This window comes from Oncorhynchus gorbuscha, linkage group LG19, assembly GCF_021184085.1.
Source record: "Oncorhynchus gorbuscha isolate QuinsamMale2020 ecotype Even-year linkage group LG19, OgorEven_v1.0, whole genome shotgun sequence".
Lineage (NCBI taxonomy): Eukaryota > Metazoa > Chordata > Actinopteri > Salmoniformes > Salmonidae > Oncorhynchus > Oncorhynchus gorbuscha.
In genome coordinates, this window is record NC_060191.1 from 55,756,702 (window position 1) to 55,778,795 (window position 22,094).

General features: G+C 42.2%; 2 protein-coding genes and 1 long non-coding RNA gene across 9 annotated transcripts in view; 1 reads left to right on the forward strand and 2 right to left on the reverse strand.

Annotated features, from left to right (window-relative positions):
- Positions 1-8,637: 8,637 nt before the first annotated feature.
- LOC124006447 (galactosylgalactosylxylosylprotein 3-beta-glucuronosyltransferase 1) overlaps positions 8,638-22,094 on the reverse strand; it is a 111,807-nt gene continuing 98,350 nt past the window's right edge. For 4 of the 6 annotated variants that reach the window (XM_046316469.1, XM_046316464.1, XM_046316465.1 and 1 more), the window contains 5 exons: positions 17,421-17,563; positions 15,434-15,945; positions 12,287-12,583; positions 9,644-9,750; positions 8,638-9,387 (listed from right to left, as the gene is read on the reverse strand). In XM_046316469.1, coding sequence (XP_046172425.1) covers positions 9,664-9,750; positions 12,287-12,583; positions 15,434-15,945; positions 17,421-17,532 — 1,008 coding nt within the window. In that variant the 5' untranslated portion in view covers positions 17,533-17,563 and the 3' untranslated portion in view covers positions 8,638-9,387; positions 9,644-9,663. Of the gene's footprint in view, positions 9,388-9,559; positions 9,751-12,286; positions 12,584-15,433; positions 15,946-17,420; positions 17,564-17,672; positions 17,881-22,094 lie in introns of those variants that run through there. The other 2 variants (XM_046316467.1, XR_006833780.1) reach the window with 2 other exon arrangements.
- LOC124006450 lies at positions 17,945-21,755 on the forward strand. Of its 2 annotated transcripts, XR_006833783.1 has the most exons (5): positions 17,945-18,555; positions 19,222-19,363; positions 19,470-19,538; positions 19,690-19,870; positions 20,232-21,755. It is a non-coding gene; the product is annotated as an uncharacterized LOC124006450 (long non-coding RNA). The 2 variants fall into 2 exon arrangements; XR_006833782.1 differs by having other exon boundaries at positions 19,222-19,538.
- On the reverse strand, positions 18,986-21,568 carry LOC124006446 (piggyBac transposable element-derived protein 4-like). The gene is made up of 2 exons (XM_046316463.1): positions 20,036-21,568; positions 18,986-19,887 (listed from the first exon to the last, which is right to left on the reverse strand). Exons 1-2 carry the CDS (start codon positions 20,907-20,909, stop codon positions 19,718-19,720), a joined length of 1,044 nt encoding a protein of 347 aa, XP_046172419.1. The 5' UTR covers positions 20,910-21,568; the 3' UTR covers positions 18,986-19,717.

Here is a 22,094-nt window from a genome sequence, read left to right on the forward strand (position 1 = left end):
ACCTTTCCTCTAGCGCCACCATCAGTCCTTTTCATTTCCATTTCGTTTTCCACTTTTACAGCTGCTTATTTTCTAGTTGGTATGTATACTTAGTTCAAAAATCTGCTGCTGATTTTATTTGGTTTGTTATATCATTCTATAGATGATTAATGTTAATTTATTTTAATTGAGGAGTTTAAAGTATATTTAAGTTATATTTATTTCAAGTTATTCATTAATGTTTGGAGAATTTTCAATTTAAGAAAATTCATCAATCAGTCTTGTATCAAATAGTGAATTCCACTGTATGCAGAATGTTGCATGCATGTCTGCACAGTGTTATATTTTCACAGCTCACTGTCAGTAAATATCATACAGTAAATATTGGACTACAAGAGAGTTGCAAGCCTGCAAAGGTAGAGTTATTTAAAGCTTTGAATGGGTCCATTGGGTTCTGGAGGTGTGTGGTTACAGCAATTATGCATGGTTGGTGTGGCCTGTTGTGGTGGGGCCCAATGTGATATCTTTTCAAGGGGCCCAAAATCCCTGGCGGCGCCCCTGCTCAGGTGAGAAGCTTCCTGAGGTTTCCTCTCTCCAGGCCAGGAGAGTGTATGAGCCTGTCATGATTCAGCAGCATCTGTCACTGTGGGAGAGCCTGTAGTTTACTGAGAAGGTGAGCCGCTAGAATTGGTTGTATACTGTATCCCTAGAATTGGTTGTATACTGTATCCCTAGAATTGGTTGTATACTGTATCACTATACTTGGTTGTATACTGTATCACTATAATTGGTTGTATACTGTATCCCTAGACCTCCTTACATGCTCTCTTCATTTTTTATTTTGTGGGCAGATGCAGCAGCACGTCTGGTACTTGCTTAGACCATTAATTATTCACTAGCCGCTGCTGTAATTTGCTCCCTTCTGAGACAATTATTTTCACAACATCTAGATCCAGACACACTTGTAGAAAAAAATGTATTTCAGATTTATGGTAATTGGCTGTCTAAAAATAGAGCTTGACCTTTATATTAAATATACAGTGCCTTCAGAAAGTATTCATAGCCCTTGACTTATTCCACATTTTGTTGTGTTACAGCCTGAATTCAAAATTGATTTAAATATATAGTTTTTCTCACCCATCTACACACAATAACCCATAATGAGTTATTGTGTGTAGATGGGTGAGAATATTGTTTTTAGAAATGTTAAGTATTCAGTATTCAGATGAGTTACACATTCCCATGTGTAACTCTGTGTTGTTTTTGTCGCACTGCTTTGCTTTATCTTGGCCAGGTCGCAGTTGGCCTACCTGGTTAAATAAAGGTGGGGGAAAAAACCTGAGTCAGTACTTTGTAGAAGCAGTTTTGATGGCGATTACAGCTTTGAATCGTCTTTGGTATGTTAGTATCAGCTTTGTGCACATCTGGATTTGGGGATTTTCTCCCATTCTTCCTTGCAGAGTTTCTCAAGCTCTGTTAAGTGCGATCGGGAGTGTTGTGAACAGCAATCTTTTAGTCTTTCCACAGATTTTCAATAGGATTCAAGTCTGGGCTTTGGCTGGGCCACTCAAGGGCTTTCACATTCTTGTTCTGAAGTCATTCCAGCGTTGCTTTAGCTGTATGCTTGGGGTTATTGTCCTGTTGAAATGTAAATCTTTGCCCCAGTTTAAGTTTTTTTACACCCTGAAACAGGTTCTCATCAAGGATGTGCCTGTGTTTGGCTCCATTCATTGTTCCCTCTGCCCTTACCAGTCTCCCAGTCCCTGCCGCTGAAAAGCATCCCCATAGAATGATGCTGCCACCACGGTGCTTCACGGTAGGGATGGTGTTAGATGGGTGATGAGCTGTACCTAGTTTTCTCCACACATAGCGCTTTGCATTCAGGCCAAAGAGTAACATTTTTGTCTCATCAGACCATATAATCTTTTGCCTTATGCTCTGAGTATTTCACGTGCCTATTTGCAAACTCCAGGCTTGCTGTCATGTGCCTTTTTCTCAGGAGGGGCTTCCGTCTGGCCACTCTCCCATAAAGCCCAGATGTTTTAAGTGCTGTGGAGACTGTTGTCCTTCTGGCAGGTTCTTCCATCTCAGCCAAGGAACTCTGTAGTTCTGTCAGTGTTCATTGGGTTCTTGGTCACCTCCCTGACCAAGGTCCTTCTTGCTCGGTTGCTCAGTTTGGTCAGACGGCCAGCTCTAGGCAGAGTCTGGGTAGTTCCATATTTTTCAATTTCCCAATGATGGACACCACTGTGCTCTTAGAAACTTTCAACACTCTAGAAATGGTTTTATACCCTTCCCCAGATATATGCCTCATCACGTAGATCAGAGAGCTACGGACAGTTCTTTGGAATTCATGGTATCTTATATAGACAGGTGTGTTTCTTTCTAAATCATGTCCAAACAATTGAATTGGCCACAGGTGGAATCCAATCAACTTGTAGGAAATTGGATGCACCGGAGCTCAATTTGGAGTGTCATAGCAAAGGGGTGTGAATACTTATGAGATATTTCAATTAAATTTGCAACAATTTCCAAAAATTATGTTTTCACTTTGTCATTATGGGGTATTTGTGTGTAGATGGGTAAGAAAATCCATTTTGAATTCAGCATGTAAGACAACAAAATGTGGAATAAGTCAAGGGGTATGAATGCTTTCTGAAGTCACTGTATCATGTAATGTATAATCATGTCAAATTAGAAAGAATGTTGTTGTTGTTTTGTCCTGCTGTAACCCTTGAAGTCAGAAACCAGTCAACATGGAGAACTCCTATGACTACACTTTAAATGAGACCACCATCAGCAGTGTAGACCTTCTGAACTCCAGGAACAATGTTCGAGACGGAGCCCTGGTGAGTACAGACAGGCACCGCTACATGATATTATTACATCATGTAATTATGTCAGGATATTAGAAAATGTCAAGTACCCTATGATGCACACACTGTCAGTAAATTATTTCTACTAATAAACTTGTCTTGTCTTCTAGGTGTTTGTGGACTAACTATTTGTTGGAGTTCTGGACTATAAGATTCTGGAGTTTGCACTGCCTAGACGGGAAGGTGTAGTGATAGTGTGTTTCGGGCGACAGGTAGCCTAGCGGTTATAGTATTGGGCCAGTAACCGAAAGGTCGCTGGCTTCGAATACCTGAGCTGACAACGTGAAAAATCTGATGTGCCTTTGAGGAAGGCACTTATCCCTAATTTGCTCAAGGGGCACCGTACTACTATGGCTGTCTCTGTAAAACAACACATTTCCTGCAGCTTTCCGGTGTATGTGACAATAACACATTCTAATATATAATATTCTATTCAGTCTATAGGTGTGCTGCTGAGCTGCTTTCTAAATTGGCTAGTTTATATTCAACACCACATGATAGAGGGGAAAGCTTCTGGTGATGCTGATAAATGCGGTTGTTACTAAGGTGCCAGGATTAAGCCAACAGAAAGTTCTCAGACAAATGTTGTTCTAACAAAGAGGAATCTCAATCACTAACTTTGCACCTGCCTGTTATTGGAAAACAAGTCCACGCTGCTTACCCTATCGCACAGAAGCAGATTGGACTTGATCAATTATTATCTTCAGTTCAACTGAAAGCCACGTTTCCTCTATTGTCTCTAGTTAGTCTACTTTGCATTGTGGACTGTAGATAGTACGTCCAATTGTTTCCACATCTTTTATGTACTTTCCATTGAAGAGGACATTGAGTTTACTTGTGGAGAACTCTGGGAGAGCGAACTGTGGTAAACTCCTAGATGAACAGCGTAAAGATAATTCGATAGTTTTACCTACTGTTTCTGGGTCAGTGATAGCCTTGTGGTTGTATAACTAGACACATATATTGGTAAATCCTTTCAGAATAGGTGCTCAATAGCAGCTAATTAACCACAATGTAGAATATCAAAGACCGCCTTGGCTTATTTTTCAGGTCTTGTCAGAGACATTGAGTTGACCAATACCCCGCTACGAGACTTTATCATTCATAGTCTAGATATGAAGCCTGGCTTTGTAAATAGGTTTGTACTGATCATGAACATCTTTCAATTTCCGTCCCCATGTATATTTGTTCTGAGTCTGTCATTGCTCCTGCCTAGCTCGGATTCTGTTGATTATCTTCTTGGTTCTCGCTGAGCGTAGAATTACAATGCCAGATTGCAGAAATAACAGATTTTTCATGTGGTTTCCCACTACCATGTTAAAAACCCATTATACTCAGCTGCGAAATTAACGCTGTCTTGAAAATGCTTGCCCACTAAGAACAACACTACATCTAAAGATCAGAAGTGGAATAAAAACATTTATTTTTCCACGACTGAAGTCATGCCATTGTACACTCTCACAAATGATCTCGTTACATTAATAAATATGACGAGGAATCATATTAGTCAGTGATTTCCTGTTTTATAATAGTGTGATCTCCTCCTATGTTTCAGACTGAGTGCAGCAAGCCAGTGGAACTCAGTCCCCCAGAAGCCTTCCTTCCCAGGGTTCTTCCAGGGTATGCTGTATGTGGACGGCCATCCCAGAGACACCTTCATAAGACTGCCTGTGTGTGAAGCAGCCCAACAGGCTCTGTGCTTATGAAAGAGAGTCCCACCTGTCCATACTTTTTATTGATGTGTAGTATAGTAGAACTATCTGGTTTATTGATAGCTAGTGTAGTAGTCATATCACACATCAGACCAACATAGTGATGAAAGAAGGTCCTAGAGAAATGCTAAACTCTGACATGCTGACCAGACCGCTCACGCACGTGCTAATTTTGTTCACCCACACGCAGGTTGAAATATCAAAACAAACTCTGAACCAACTATATGTATTTGGGGACAGGTTGAAAAGCATTAAACATTGGCAATTTAGTTGGCTGTTTTGCTAATTTATACCCTGGTATATAAACATTGGGATGTTATTATACCTGAAATGCACAGGGTCCTCTACTCCGACAATTATTCCACAGATACAAGGGTAAACCGAGTTCGTTGCTAGTAATCTCTCCTCCTTCAGGCTTCTTCTTCTTCTGTAGACTTTATATGGCGGTTGACAAACAATTTGAAGGTGCATTACCAGAACCAGCTGGATTAGAATGTGGACCTCAGTTAATCTTTCAATCATGCTCCTAAAAACCAATGAGGAGATGGCACGTGGGTATATGCTCCTAAAAACCAATGAGGAGATGGGAGAGGTGGGACTTGCAGTTCATCAAGTGTTACAAATAGAACCATGTTCTATGTTAGTCACTGATTAGTGAATTCCATTCATAGGGCTGGAGTAAAGGAGTGGTCTTAACCAACGGGCAGAATCTTTGACGCCACTGGTCCATCGGTCCCCAGAAAACCCTCTACCTCCCTGGACCTTGGCTTAACTGAGGAAATAATCAGATATTGATGCCGTAACTGTTACTGCCTTTCTGTCTAACTAGTTCCCTGGAAAATCACCCTACACAGGAGTTCACTCAGATGCCTCTTGTTAGGAACATCACAAATGTTGATGTACAGCTGCAGTGGCTGGGCCACCCTGTGGGTTTGATGATATTGAACTTGGCAGTGCTTCGTGGGAATAGTCCTCAGGCGACTTCTCTTCCCTCTGAACGTGTTGGTTCCACGCCTCGGCTGTATTGACCTCTGCTGTGATTCAAAGCCTTTTGTTGATCTCAGGTCATTGTGTTTGAGGAGCAAGAAGTGGATGGTAAAATCCAATTCGCCAGAAAGCCTGACCTTGGAATGACTGTTGACGTATAGTGAGGATGGCCTACTGGAATGAAGGTATGGTTAGGACTTCCATCCTCTCACATTTTCACACTCTGCCTGCCTTCAGGGACCTAGCTAGATAGCTACTCAGAATCGGTGCACATCACTGCACATGGCATTTATTTCCTGTCGGGAAGCCCCACCCTCTGAATGATCCAGACTAATAAAGCATCATACTAGAGCTTGACAATGTAACTGTGCCTTCATTATATATGATGGGCCACTGCAGTATCTGTACTGCAATATCTGTTTTGTACTTGTTGTTTGTGCATTACCATTCCATATGTGTATTGTGAGAATTGTGTCAGAGATACTAATTTAGAGATTTCAGGTATTTGAATGTATAGGTGTTTGTCCGGATTCAAGGACACATCTAGTTGACATTGTATTTCTTTGAATGGACAATTAAAACAAATACACAGATTGTTCTTTTGAGATTAACCAGTGACGTGTGATGGTGAATTAAACTGAACCATCAGTGCAGTGGATACTCTCAAATACAAAGACATTTGTCAAGTACTTCACTTTTCAGTTGTTTATTTTTCTTGATAAATGCCATTAGGTATCTCTGAGATGGAGTCTTGAGGAGAAATGAACAACCTTTAGAGTTACATGCAGAAGAAGTGATTCACACAAGGATGGAAGATGACTGTGGATCAAAGTAGGTAAAGGAAGGGGAGGAAATAGTGATTTGCCCTAAGAAAGCATTTAGGGCCTAGTATGAGCCATCACCTTTGTTACATTATGTATGTACCACTACGAAGCTAAAACACTGGATAAGGCTGTTCCATTACATTAAAGCCGTTTCTGATGGTCAGAACAGTATTGCTCTTTGATCGAACTGTGAGAGTGTGAGAAAGCCAGAAATGGAAGGAGAAGTTTGAGTTTTGTACCGTCAGAGTACTACAGCTAACTTATGATGATTTATGTGATTACAACAGTGTAGGCGCAAGCTCCATTAAATATCCAAGAGTTGAAATTGCACTTTCATTATGTATAACTCATGTCTTAGTGTTTTCTAGGTTCATCTCTGCTGGGCTCTCTAGACAGGCCCAAACATTTTTCCTAAAATCACATGAACATGAATGAACACAATCAATTCTAAGAAAGTTAATTGAAAATGAAGACTGTTGATGGCAATTGAAGTCAGAGAAATACAGAATTAATGGTAAATAATGAAATGTTGTGTCTCAGTTGTTTGGTGTTGCCCACGGGCTTGTCTGTGTGTGGTTTCTGAACCTCAGTGACTGAGAGGCAGCGATGAGAAAAGAGGGTGGGGGCAAACATGAACAAAGAAATGTTCAATTATAATTCAATTTGACAAGAGGACATTCATACTTCAAATAAATACATAAATAAATATATTAATTTAGATTTTCACATAAATAGACAGACTTCACTTGACATTTTGGAGAATGGAAACAGATCAGAAGACATTGATTATTTCCTAATGATCTTCATGGTACTGCTGTGCAATCCAAAGTCTAAAGATGAGGTCAACATGAACGTTTAACAGCCACACACATTGTTTGATCTCAAAACATTCGGTTTGACTTCCTCAATGAAACAATACTATTGAATAGAAATGATCAAAAATTCCATGTTAGTATGTCCACCTGACCTGATGGGGGAGCATATTTTTGTGGGGAGCCATATCCGATGGGGGCACAGTACCTGATGGGAAAGCGTATCTGATCTCATACTACTTTGGATAAGTTAATAGGCCGTAACTATCCTGTTCATTCATATTCCTTTTTCATAGTTTGCCATTAGTGTTTTCCCCTACATAAGGATCAATGAAGAAATTGAAACGGACATGAAATCTTAATACTGTAGCTGAAGGTGTAGCTGAGCATGACACCAATTAAATTGTGCTTGTCATTAAGTTTTGCCTGCTATTGCCAAGAATTGTCACAAACCTAACTTCAACCCGTATATGGTACAGTTTTGTCAGGGCAAGAAACTAGGATTGAGAATTCATGGATAGAATGGTGTTGCAGACCGGGGTTCTAGCATGGGGTATCTTGCTAGTAGTTGTCCAAAGCTGAGGATCTTCTTCTAGTTTTCATGTTTTTTTTATGTTTAATTTGCCTTCTTACTCGCCTACAGTTCATAGATCCATTAATGAATGACGGATGTTTCTTGGAAACATTTTAGAATGATTCTGTCTACCTCTGATCAAACGGAGGTTAAGTATTCAGCAACATTTCTACACTGCACTGGGCTTATAGATGTAGCACAAATATCTAACTTACGTAGGCAATACGCACTGTGAACCTGGATACTTATGCAGATTTTACTGTATATCTCGACTTGCACTGTCAGTGCCTTTAGCTTGGATAATGTCAATTGCTTTATTTTGTCCTACTCTATTAGTTAGCTACTGTGGTTTTATAAACCAGCATACTATATGGCCATCTGCCAAAGTGCTCATCGCTGGGTAATGGTTACGTTAGGTTTAACCCAACTTGGTGATGTGTCATTATACTGTCCATGTCATGTGATGGAAAAACAGGAGAACATGTGCTATGCCAGTTGTCATACAGTGAGGTGTTATTGGCAATGCCTAAGTCAATTCTTAGTTTTGATTTTTACATTTATATAAATACAGTTGTTACATTTGATCTAAGAGGACCTTACTATGAGTCCTCTAATTGTTCCTGTGTTAAATTAGTATGTACACGTGTTGCCACTTAGGAACACAGTCACTGGTGCTTTTAAGTGTTAAATTCAGTTTTGGGACGTTGACCTGTAATATTGTGTGCCTCCCAGGCATTAGGAGCCCATCTTGATGTCAGTTATTTCAAGTGAATAGCTTCAGTACACACTGAATTACATGTCTGAGAATGACACTGAAAATGGATGGTGCCACATCTTTAGCTTTCAAAATGGAGGCAAGAGTCAAGTCAATAGTATTGAACTAGCAAGAAAATGTATTTAAACACCAAAAACAAACAAATTAAATAAAAGCAGACAGTTTTAGTTATACAAAAAGGACATTCCTTCCCTTTTGAAATTTCAGTGTTTGCTGAAAGTAGAATTGATTTTCTGAGAGATGACTTGCTCGGATTCTCCATTATTGTTCGGTCTGAAGACGTGGAGGACATTTCAGTACATGTCTATTAAAGGTGTCCAGGGGCTCAGTGTTCAATCAGATCCTCCAGTCTCTTACAGACCCTACTAAGATCTCAAGATCTCATCCCCTGCCCTGTAGATCCACGTCTATAGAGGGCAAGACAATGGATATCTCATTAGCCTGTTCAGGCCAGTAATGTTCCATCTCATTGGCTGCTTAACTCCCTCTCTCCCTGCAATGTTTGTGTTGTGCTGTCTCGTGTTAGGACACTACAGACGCAGTATGGTACCATGCAGGTTCCGAGAGCATCTCCCGTTGATCCTTAATGACTCAGCTCTCACCGTCTGCTTGATGTTGGTGCTGCTAGCAACAATTAACCTGATAAATATTGCCATCTTGAACTAATCTGTGCTTTAATATGATACATTTGTACTGTTTTAATCTCAATATTAAAAGTGTTTAGTTTCAGTCAAGGGGATTAGGATTTTGCTCCCGAGGCAGTCTTTTCTGAGATGATTAAGACATGAACACTGTTTGCACTGGGAGATGGCCTCTTTTTCTTCTCAGGGTCCATATTAGACAACCACCTGGAACAGATAGTAGGGACTCACTGAGAAATTACACACATTCATAATTAAGTCAATTTGCAGTACAGATCAATTGGATGTAATAACGCTTACAGTTATTGGTGACCTTCTTAGCCCAAAAATGTGGGTGTGAAACAATATCCCGAAATGTGCTTATCATTGGGACGCTTACCATTTTCCTGTTCGCCAGAGTAAAATTTTCCAAAAGTAAAATAAGTCTGAGATGTGACCTCATTTGAATAATTTCTCTCTTTACCATTGCCCGGGGAGACAACGTCAAATCTCGACGTTGGGGTCTGTAAATCCTTTTTTCCCCTCATTTACAAGGACAGGTTTTTCTGTCCTAGTGTGCCAAACGAGAATCTGTAGAGAAATATCAGAGAAAAGAATCAGCATCAGGCAACACTCTCTCGATCGAACACACACCCATTCACTCATCCTCTCTCCTGATCCCATTCACTCCTCCTCTCTCCCGATCCCATTCACTCCTCCTCTCTCCTGATCCCATTCAAAAACCCTTGGTTAACATAGAGATTATGGGAACATCAGTAGGTGGGGGGAAATTAACTATATTCTGGTAATCCGTACAATTGAACATATGCAGTGGTACTTAATGAATATGATGTCAGTTCGGTTGTCATCTGAAACATTCTCATCAATGATAAAATGACAAACTCTACAGTGGAAAGTCTACACATCAGAGTTATCGGATTCACATGGAATTGTTGTTCAATTTAAATGTTTGAATATTAAATTACTTGTGATGGGATGAAATGTGATTTTAGCTTCTAAAATGTGAGATGTGGGTTTTCATAAGTTAGGGCTGCTCACTCAGTGGCCTGCCCACGTGAAGAGACAGAGGTTGTAAACTATGAAACACACCCCTTTTCTTCCTTTCTATATAAGCCCTTGACGACAATAGAACTTCCTGTTCAGAAGATGCGGGGACGACGGGCCTATGTCAGAATGGTTCAGATAATAACTACAGAACGAAGCCAATATCAGCATGAGCTTTGGTTGCAAATGGCATGAACTTTGAACTCTTATTCACTACAGAAGTGATACCTCCTAGCCGTTGAGTTAGCAACAGCAGATGCAACAAGGGTTAGGAAGGAACAGACAGAGTATTCCATCTATCACCCAACGACGTTACTACAACGTATCCAATTGACAACCAGAGACATTCTTCATAGGACTCGGTTTGGCAATACGGCCTTCCATCTACCACCAACCTACTGAAGCGCAGCTCAGAGTAAATATTTATTGCATTTTCCTTTTTCAAATGGGCGGTAATTTAGAATGCATAAGATACTGTATTTACGATAGCACAGCTTTTTCCCTTTGTTCCTCAGTCTCCCACTCTTTCACTCAACCCAGCCCCGTTTCCTTTGTGTAACAAGCTATCATATCTGTTTCGCCCGCTAGGGACGTTTTCCTTTATGACGTAATTTGTAATCTAGTTATGATTAATTGTGTGTATGTGAATTCTGTGTGATTAGTTAGGTATTTAGTAAATAAATCATTAAACCCAATTTTGTATTGCTGATTCAACTTGTTAGCCAGGGTTCTTGCAGATAACCAAGAATTTACAACTTTCAGATTATGAGACTGAAGTAAGATGATGATTGATATTGACTGCTATTGATGTAAAATATTGCTAGGTCTTTAAGAGTTTATTCGGAAGATAACAGCTCTATAAATATTATTTTGTGGTGCCCGACTCTCCAGTTAATTACATTTACATGATTAGCTCAATCAGGTGATATTAATTACAGAGAAATTATTTTATAGAATAGCATGTCTTATCAATTAATCTGGCATAGCCAAAGACACGACACCTCTCTCCTCTTCGCAAGGGCTGCGGTGATATTCTTCTACTCCCATATATAGCAACAAGAGCAGTACAGATGGTACAATAGGAAACCTATCTGTAAGAATGTACTCCGGCGTGTCGGCTCAACATTATATGACAGTGAATAGAGAGTGCACCCATTTTGGCTGTTTGTAAGTGATGCAGCTCAGTTATTTTGGGTATGTCACGTACCGGTAACTATAGCCCCAATCAAGCCTTTGGAGTGGGATGAATTGGCCCTGAAAAATGGACACACATCCAGGAGATTGATGGTGGAAAAGAATCGACGTATAGAGCTCATTTTCTTCCCCTCAGTCTCTGAGTAGCCCTGCCTTTCATCTCCTCCACTTCAGTAACAAATTATGCATGAGGTGTGTTTGAGCTGCCTCCACCAGAAGCCAACTAACTCTCCCTTTACCCAGGTGTAGATGAGGTTAATAGTCACACTGGCGTCTGAAGAGGTAGATTATAAGGAGGAGAGGTGCCGGAGCACGGCTCATCCCCCATCCCTCTCCCTGTGCTCATCTGGGCTGAATGCATGCTAGGATGCCACCCGCTCCACCCCCCCTTTTCATCTACTGCCCTCCAGGAGTCCTGAATATAATCAGGCTGAATATCCCATCCTGTGAGTGTGAGTGGTGGTGAGCTAAGGCTCCTGTCCGACTCCTCTCTGCCCAGGGAGAGGCTTAGCGGCTGGGTCTGGGGCCAGGGCCAGACGGGAAACAGCCAGGCCGGAGATGAAGTGGGTATGAAACACCACACTGTGCCCTGAAGCCTTTTACAATCACACCCACTATGTGTGGGGAGCCTGCCAGTGACCTAATGGATCCGCTGACGTTTTTAGCACCTGGTTATATATAAAGTTATTTTGGAGAGAGTAAACTTGCCACTGCAAGATCCACCAGAGGATCATCAGAGTATGGATTTCTCATTTGCCTGACATTATATAAAATACCAATAGATAAAATGAGGATATTCTGGTGTAAAATTACAGAGTATAACATGTAAAAAGAAAGCATCTATTTTTCTCCATCTGCTGTGCTTTACCTTAGTGCAATTAGCAGCTTTGGGCTCCAGGTCATTGAGTGTGACCAGCTCTCGGAGCAGGCTGCTCTCCTGGTAGCCTCCCTTCACTCCCCGCAGCTTGAAGTAGGCCTGGGGCTTGAAGAGGATGAGCCGCAGGTTGATGGCGAAGCCTGCCATGTCGATGGCAAAGGGCCGGTGAGGGTCGAATACAGTCTTCCAGCCGTACACCTTGCCCGCTGCGTTGACCTTGGGCGACTCGTAGCGCAAACCACCAACGAAGGCCACGGGCCATACAGATACCTTCCTTGTTGACCTCATCTGGATGGAGAAGAAGAGAGGACAGAGAAAGTTAAGCATCCTTGCGCTGTTTGTATTTTTAATTAACAGGATCAGTGTATCAGTGTCTATATGAGATGTGCCAACAAAGCAAAATACAGTCATTATAGTTTTCATTGCAAACAATGATAGAAATAGAGTCAGAGAAGCTAAAATGTACAATGTGTATGTTGCATGTATCACAGGAGCCTTGCAGGGCCACCGTGATGGACCCACCCTAAGAAGAGTAAACATGGACAGAGCTAAGTGGGTTTGAGGACCAGGGCCATTATACAGAGTGGATGGGAGTAGAAGAGCAGGTTGGTTGAGGAGATGCTTGAAAGGAGCCGAGCCTCTTCCATTCCTCAGAGGCTCAGGTTTGTCCTTTAATCTTCTAGCATCAAACGATCTCCCGGCAGCCCATTCTTTGTCAACTGTGTTTCTGCACCACTGGCAGCGAGAGAGTCATGAAAGGAAGTTTTCTAATGAGGGGTGAACTGTAGAGTAATGTATCCACACTCAATGCAGTAGAAATAATAGTGGTGCTGGTGTTCTGTTGTAGAAGTGCTTTTTAAATGAGGTGTGTAGTGGAGAGAGGAGGTATGTGGTGGGTGGGACAACACTGTGGAAACAGGTCTCTCCCTGTGTGTGTCCCAGTATTCTAGCCTTATCTGATGATAACCCATCAGTCCAGCGGATCAGAGAGGAGACGTGTCTGTGTGAAGTTTGGAAACACATCTGGGCCACCAAGAACAGGACTCGGCCAGGCTAGCCACCCAGATAATATTTCACTTAATTGTGTGTTAGGGATGACATCACCTTCTCTCAAGGGTCATGTGTGATTTCTGATCATTAGAAAACTGACCTTTATCACTAGTTTAGATCATGCATCTTTCCTATGAGTGAAATATCTGTTTTTCCTCAAGGGTTTGGTTCTTGAATGAAACTGTCTCAGGCATCATCAGGGGCGTTGCCTCTCTCCCTCCATGCTACAATGTGAAAATTAATGTTTCCAAGGCTGCCACTAATGGGAATCAGCGCTAAAATGGCACCCAGTCTCTCCTCAGTTTAGAGCTGAGCTGATGGAAATGCCACAAAGTGCTACCCCATTTTTGTGGATTTGAAGTGTTTCTGCTAAGTTTCCTCTTGTCTCTCTCTCTTTCTCTCTGTCTTTGTGTGTGTAAACTCTTTCCTTTACTGGGGCGATGCGAGTGATGGGGAGGCCCACAGAGACAGCTTGCCTATGTTCTTGAAGTCTGAGCACAACAAAGGAAACTAATCCAAAACTTTAAAGAGAGACGGTAGACGTCGAGGTGTATTAATCAATCTGGAGCACAGGCGAGGGTGACGAGATGAGGATCTGTACTGGTTCACAGAAGCTCTAAAGTGAGTTGTCATCAGAAATAGGCTGATACTGCTTGCGGGTAATTATACTGCTATAGGTTGATTATCTGTCTTTAATACATGGAATTGATGGCTTAATTCAACTCCTAAACGGTGCCCCATTATCATCAGTACACCCAATGATGCCTAAACCAGAAGAAATATCATATATCAATAAATATCAAATACTTATTTTATGATCTAAAAAAACTATTCAATTTAGGTGATATATTCTATTCTAAGTGATCTGGTTCACAATGTTGAATGTGGATGCTGAAAGAGAAGGCTAGATATGATAAAACGCAGGCGCTGCCGGTAAGTATTCCTTGTGGCTTTGGAAAGGCAACATAAGCATTTTTTTATGAAAGCTTAATAATTAATGCACCCCTTTACAGTGATTTAGTTTAACTATGGCAGATGCATATTTCATGAGCTATTTTAATTTTCACAATTTACAGCAGAGTCTCTGCCCATGTCTCTCAACATGGAATGTTTCCCCATGGTCTGGTTTGCTCTGGGTAAGAGCATCTGCTTAATGTTATGTAATGGTGCAATACCAGAAGGCTAGGTTGGCCATTACAGTTCCTTGCTGTACGTATTTTATTCAGCTGTTGTATTTGTAACCCCTGTTTCCATATTGAATTACTGCCAAGTCTGGGCAAGAGTTCATGACAATGAATGATTTAATTTGTAAAATGTTTCATATTTCAAATGTCAGGTCAAGCTGAACAAGCTGGCATCTTTCCAGTCAGGTTAATTCATGTCCAGATCATAACAACATGCAATCGCTTGGATGGATGTCTACTTTAAACCCCTTCACATGTAGCTGTTTTCTGCCTTGTCTCCAAAGCCATCCCCTCCATGACTTACACCTGATAGCAGGTCTATGAGAATGGTTCGATATTTACTGCTCTGTCAGTTGAGTCTGAGTGGTTTCTCACTGACTCTCTCTATCGGTCAGCCCAAAGGCAGCTAGCTCAAGCTCAGCCCTATAGGTCGTTACTCTCCCCTATAAAGAGTGCTGGTGCTGGGTGTAAGTGATGGAGGGCTACTAGGGAGAGGGAGAGCACTCTACCTTTCCCTGGAAATCAGGCAATGACAGGTCCATCGATACAGAGCGCATCATTTACAACCTGCCCCATTCACACTAACAAGACCTGAGGCTAATGCCCCAGGGCCCAACAGCATCCATTCAAGCCAAGCCAATGTGTCCTGAGTCAAAATGGATGACCTGAGGCACTCATTACCAAGTTCAAACTTATCCTTGGACCACTGTTGTTGGTAATGGGAATCAAAATACTTCAGCCATCATTCAATGTGCAAAAATTGTTCCAAATTAAAATAAATGTGATGAATTCTTAAATTATTTGCTGTAAACTCCCCACTACCATTGTGTTCAGTGTTACTAAAGGGAATATAGTGGACCAGACGTGGCAATGAGATGCCACTGAGCCCCAGGCCTGGACTGACCTCCTCAAATAGCTCCAGGCTATAGGTGTTGTCGTCATCAGCGAAGTAGACAATGCCCGCCTGGCTGCTGTTGGAATTGAAGGTCTCTCTGAGCCAGCGCAGCGCCAGGTTCCTCTGCATGGTGCCCCGGGGTATCCTGGGGTCCCGCGTGTCCCCACGCAGCTTATAGTTCCTGGGAGTCTCCACGTTCAGGTGGGTGTAGTTGAGGCCCGTTTCCCTGAGCATGCGTGTGACCAGCGGGGTCCTTCTCTGAGAGTCCTCCACCAGGATCCAGTGCAGGTTGGCCACGTGGAGGAAGGTGTTGGCCAGCCGCGTCAGCTCTGCCTTCTGGACCGGGCGGCTGTAGGTTGGGGTGATGATGTGGATGGTGGGCAGCACGTCGGACCATGGTGGCGGCCGTGTGTACACGTACTCCGTCCTCACCACCTCAACTATGTCCTTATCAGAGGAGCAGTACTCCTTAGAGTCGCTGGCCTGGCCCACGTCCCTCCGTCCTCCGTCGGCTCCATCATCTGCAGGGGAACAGGAAGACATATAAGGCCGCGGGGGAGGGGTTTCCCACTGAATAATCTCAAGTGGCACAATCCAAGAGGCAAGTACCTGAGAGTCAGTGCCGATGTACTGCAAGCCTCTCTGGTATGATAAAGATCTCTTTTACTAGGTGGTGACAGGCAGCAAAGAGTGAAAGCAGGCAGCGTGAAGTGAGCGGACAACATGGCTACAGTTTAGTTAGGGCAGCGGCTCCCCTGGCTGCCCCTACTCATTCAGCTGGAACAGCCATGGCAGGGACAGGGTCTATTCCAGTAGTGGAGCTATGATTATGTGGCCCCCATAGCCCTCTATGATGGATCTAATATCATTATTGGATCATTAAGGTAGTTCATTTCTCATTTCTCCACATTGTTCCATAGTTCACGGCAGTCTTTATCAGTGCTCAGTTAGAGAGGAGGTTCTCACCTCAGACAGAAACATGATATTTCTACATCACACAGCAGATTCACACAATCTCCTGAGGGCCAGATGTTCTGTGGTGGCTGACAAAAAGCATTCTGGCAAACCCCTGCTACTCTTAACACAAAACAAAGGAAAGGCTCCAGTTGATTTGTGGAGACCTGCCTATTTTACATCTTACATTTCACCTTGATGCCAAATGGAAGGAGGCAAAGAACGCTATTGATTTACGGTCACCTTAAAGACCCAGTGAAGTCAAAAAAAATATTTTTCTGTGTTTTATGTATATTTCCACACTGAGGTTGGAATAATTAGGCCCCTCACTCAGACCACTCCCAGACAGTCCTAGCAAAATTCTTGATTGCTATTTTTGACCATTTTATTTGAAAACAATCACAGTGATGTGATATTGAGATAAAAACAAACAAGATGCATTGGGCCTATTAATATGGTTCTGTTCACTAGACAAGAGTACTGTACTTGACATATCAGACTGTTGGTTTATTAAGGTCACGTCTCAGGCTTGTGAACAGTATGTGGGAGCCACATAAACACCAACTCGGGAGATTCTATAAAGCCTGACTGGGAGCTTTTAGGGAGCAGTGATTATTATGATTATTACTATTTCAGATGCTGATTAAAGGGCATTTGAAATGAATCTAGTCTCCTTTTGATTTGAAAAGTCTTCTACAGTTTAACTGCTAAATATATTAGCTGAATGACTGCTGAAGACCATATGCTGCGTGTAAATTAGCTTTACTCCAAGCACAAGCTGCGGATGGGACTGTGCGAATCAAAGGACACTTACCAAGAAGTTAATTTTGGATAGCCTTAACTGACAATTGACCTATATTACAATCTGATGATGCACACCACCACATAGGGATCTGTAACAGACCCTGCGGAAGGCATGTGTTGTACTGTATGTACTGTACCATTATGTTCTGTGACTGGGCATGTGATTGAACTGGATTGTATACATTGGCTATTGAATGCAACAGAGGACATATGAGAAAGTGGAAGATTGAGTATGTACCCTTGCGGATGGCGAGCAGCGGAGCGATTGCACTTTGGTGCCAAACGGTGATGAGCAGAGTCCACGGTAACACTATCAACACGATGGCAAGAATGTCTCTTCTCTTCGGCATCTCCAGGATTGGTTTTATGTCTCGTCATTACCTGCCGGGAGAGAGGAGGAACGACAAACATGTCAACAAGGGCCGCTAGCTAAATGATCCACTCTACAAGATGTGGTGGCTTGGCTGAGAGAACCACTAACTTATTTTACCATGAGGAAGGGGACAGTCTTTTAGCACAGCAACAAAATACCACATCAATTCTGTTTATCTTCCAGGCGTAGAAATACTCAATTGATACAAATCTTGTCATGCAAAAGACATAAGCCCCATAAAAGCCTTCCTCTGATAAAGAAATGGGTCAAGAAGACCCTTTCATGCGTGAGTTCCAAATATTTCTAACGGTCGCCCCAGCGTGAGTTTTTTTAAATGCACGTGATGTTAGAATGTTCTCTCCATTCCAGAATGTGATTTAAACGTAAACAGTACATTTTACCCACGCGCAGCCTGTTTATATTTATAGGCTGTTTCAACTTCAATTTCAAATTATTATTTTTATTTTCTAAAAACAGTTTGTATTTAGGTGTGTTCCGCCTCCTCATTCATTCACATAAAAATAGTCATTTTTACTTTTGCGGACAATTACATTGTTGGGACATTTCTGACACGGACAAAATTCCCCAAGCACTTCCCAATTGTTTGTGCAGTTCACATTTGCAAACATTTGCTCATCTCCCGTCAGAACAGGATCTGCACACGTGTTCACATTTTCCATTCCACATTTATATTGTAGCGTACTGTATGTATGGAGCATAATATATTTGTCTATATTCTTTATAACCGCGGACACGTGAGGAAACGTTACTCATTTCATAACCTTTATGGTGTTATAGTCAATCGTGCTTATGTAGCTACATTCGTCTATTAGCTCTGTAAAACAATGCTAATTGCGTTAGAGAACTATTATCTTGTGTTGTATTTTGAAGCTATGTGGCCTTATGACTCCCAAGTGGTGCAGCGGTCAAAGGCACAGCACATCAGTGCAAGAGGCTTCACTACAGACGCGGTTCAAATCCAGGCAGCGTTTCTATCAAAGTAAGTGCCTTATTACGTTATAATCGTTTCCGTATGCCGTTTCTGCTGTAGCTCACTGTATGTATGGATCATAATATATTTCTTATAACCGCGGACACGTGAGGTAACGTTAGACATTTTATAACCATTATGTTGTCATAGTCAATCGTGCTTACATTATTCTATTAGCTCTGTAAAACAATGCTAGTTGCGTCAGAGAACTATTGTGTTGTATTTTGAAGCTACCCTGGACGTATGACTCCCAAGTGGCGCAGTGGTCTATGGCACTGCATCTCGGTGCTAGAGGCGTCACTACAGACACCCTGGTTCAAATCCAGGCTGTATCACAACTGGCTGTGCAGCGCACAATTGGCCCAGCGTTGTCCGATTTTGGCCGGTGTAGGCCATCATTGTAAATAATAATTTGTTCTTAAATGACTTACCTAGTTAAATAAATAAAAATATGACCATGGTTTGTTTATTTGGTCTATTCTGCCCTGCCTTGCCCCCCATGTGGAACTCAAAAGTTAGTTTCTTACTGTTATAACTAAAATCTGTGATTTTGTCAATGCAATAAACTATTTTTTATAGCAGTGTTTATTATGTTACTTCTTTGTAGTATTGTTTTATTGCTATATCCTTATATTGTATTCTAATGAATAATTCGTATTTATTTTGTACTTTCAGAAACCACAAACATTATTTTCCAATATCATAACTGGAGCTGGACATCTTTGGAGCTGAAGAATGACAGCTTTTGTATGCTAACGTACACTCCTTAACAGTTGTACTGGATGAAAACACAGCAAGAAAACACATATGCCAATATGTAATAGTCATCTATTTTATTGCAGTATTGGTAGTTGGTTCAACAACTTGTTTTACTAGAGGACAAAAAACAGAATATGCATAACCCATATTTAATATCCATGCAGTGACTGAACAACAACTGCATTTCCACCCCCATCTCTAAAGGCATAGTATCATGGCTGGTCACCTGTCAGGTCAGTCAGTCACTTATTGCTGCAGATGTGCTCAATAATGCCTGAGCATGTGATACTCCTCAAAGCATGGTGAAATACATAGAGGTGTATTACAAGCTAAACACATGTATTTTGTCATCTTCCTCTGCTTACTTCTCCTGGCGCCAGACAGGCAGACTTTGCAGTGCCTCCGTGTGCGACTACCTTGAGCAGCAGTTTGAGGGACATTGCAGGGAAAATGCCGTGCAGTGAGGCGTAGGGGATTGTCTACAGCAGGACGACCCCCAGTGGATGGGCGCCAAGGGGTGTGGTGCTCCTCCAGCAGCTCTCATGAGGTTCTCTCTGTATTTTTGGTAGGTAATTACTTTACCTATGAGGGAGTGGGGAGGATGAGGAAAGTTAGAGGATGATGAGGCAGTGAGTAGGTGGGTGAGATATTGTCACTATAATTGCATAATGGATTTGTATGTGAACTGTACATCCAATTACAAAAATACCTTGTTCAGTAATCATCTCACCTGTTAGTTGGCGGTGAACTACGCTGCCGTTGAGGACAGCAGTGTCGATCAGATGGAAAAATATCTTCTTATACCACTTGGTCGTTTTCCGTGTGCATTCCACAAAGCTGTTTATCATGTCTGCCTTATCCACAGCCCCCATTTTGAGGTTATAATCAAGCACACAATCTGGTTCGATCTTTCTCTCTCCCGTCAGGTGGTCCACCTTCCCTGTTGCCGACATGGTTGCTGTATGGACAGTGGAGAGGACATGGACGTCTCGTTTGTCATGCCACTTTACTGCCAGCTGTTGACCGTTCTCCTGGAACTCCACCTCCCCTCTCTGCATCTTCCTGCATCCGAATGCCGGCATCCCCTTCCTGTTCGACACGACTGTGCCACAGGCCCCTGTGCTGTTGGAGAGCAGATGCTGGAAGAGTGTGGGACTGCTGTACCAATTGTCCACATGCAAAGTGTGTCCCTTGCCAAGATGAGGAGCCAGCATGGTCATCACCACGGACCCGGACACCCCAAGCCCCTCATAATGTTTTATGTCAGTGGTGGACCCTGTGTAAACTATAATATCCTGGACAAATCCTCTCTTCACGTCGCACATGACAAGGAACTTGACTCCAAACCTGTGCCTTTTGGAGGGAATATATTGACGGAATGCCAGCCTACCTTTCCATAACATCAGGGACTCATCAATGCATAGGTCCTTGTATGGCACAAAGACCTGACCAAATGCTGATGTCAGGCTGATAAGAACATTTCTTATTTTGTATAACGGGTCACTTAGGATGGCAGTAGCATTGTTGATGAAATGCAGGCATCGCAACAGAACTAGGAAGCGGTCTTGGGAAAAGAGGGTGGCAAAGAAGGGAGTTGCAAACATAGGATCTGTGCTCCAGTATTCTCTTAGAGTTCTTCTTTACTATCCCATGAGGAGAACTGTCACCAGGAAGGTATACATTTCACTAATTGTGGTTGTCACCCTTTTAGCGAGTTTCCCCCTCACTCCTGGCTCTCATCTCCTGTAGCTCCAAGGCATAGCGATTGGTCTCTTCTACTATGTTTCCCACCAGCTCCTCTGTCAGAAACAACTTGAAGCACTCTGCCTCAGTTGGAAATGGCAAGGGGCGTTGCACTCCAGACTGGGACTCGTCAAAGCAAACAGCAGGTCCAGGAGGGGTGAAATGACTGGTGGCCTTCCAGGTACCACAGAACTCCTGTACTTCATCCACTGTTGGTCCGCCTCCATCACCACTAGCATCTTCAAAGGGACCTGGTACTTCGTCAGTTGACAAGGGAAATTCAGATTCAGGGTTCTCAATGGCTACAAGGTTGGGGGGCAGCTCCTCACTGTCACTGTCAGAATCTGATTCCTGACTTTCATACTCAGACTCATTGTCAGAATTGTAAAAAATCTCCAGAATTACCACATTTGTGAGATGTCTCCTTTTGAAAGACATTGCTAATGCTACAGCTTAGCTCACTAGCTACATACATAAACAACACTGAATGACGCAGAGTGAGAGGTTACGTGGTTGACTGCCGGAACGCACCACTTGTATCAATAAATCACTCAGAAAATGTTGTGTGGCAATTATTTGTGTATTTACGGTTTTATTCACATGTTTTCAATTCTAGGTGACAAATCATGCATTCCGATTCTTACACAGATTGTAATGGGCACATATTATGTGTGTAAAATAATTTTTTGAAGGTTGTACTGATTATGATGAGCTAAGCTAATTCCAGCTGTGTAGCCATGTTTGTTGACATACAATGCATTCTGGGTTTCACGTCTGTTTGACCAAAGATGTTATAACAAAATGAGGTGAGAGTTCACACATTTTTTGAGGACTTCCGGAAATTAATGGTGGGATGTGAACCACGGTAGATGACACACCCCTTCAACATGCATACTATAAACAGACCAAACTCATCCCGTGTTCTCTTATTATCTTCGGTTTCTGTGAGGAAAAAATGCATGGCTGCGCCGTGAAACTAATCGTCGGATTACTTTCGATTTCTATAAAAAATTTTTTTACCTAGTTATTTCGATCAATGTTGAGCT

Coding starts and splice junctions, on each gene's coding strand:
- LOC124006446 (XM_046316463.1), bottom strand. CDS start 20,909: ATGTTTGCAACTCCCTTCTTTGCCACCCTCTTTTCCCAAGACCGCTTC. Junction 19,888..20,035: donor AGTTCACCGCCAACTAACAG/GTGAGATGATTA, acceptor ACTCCCTCATAG/GTAAAGTAATTACCTACCAA.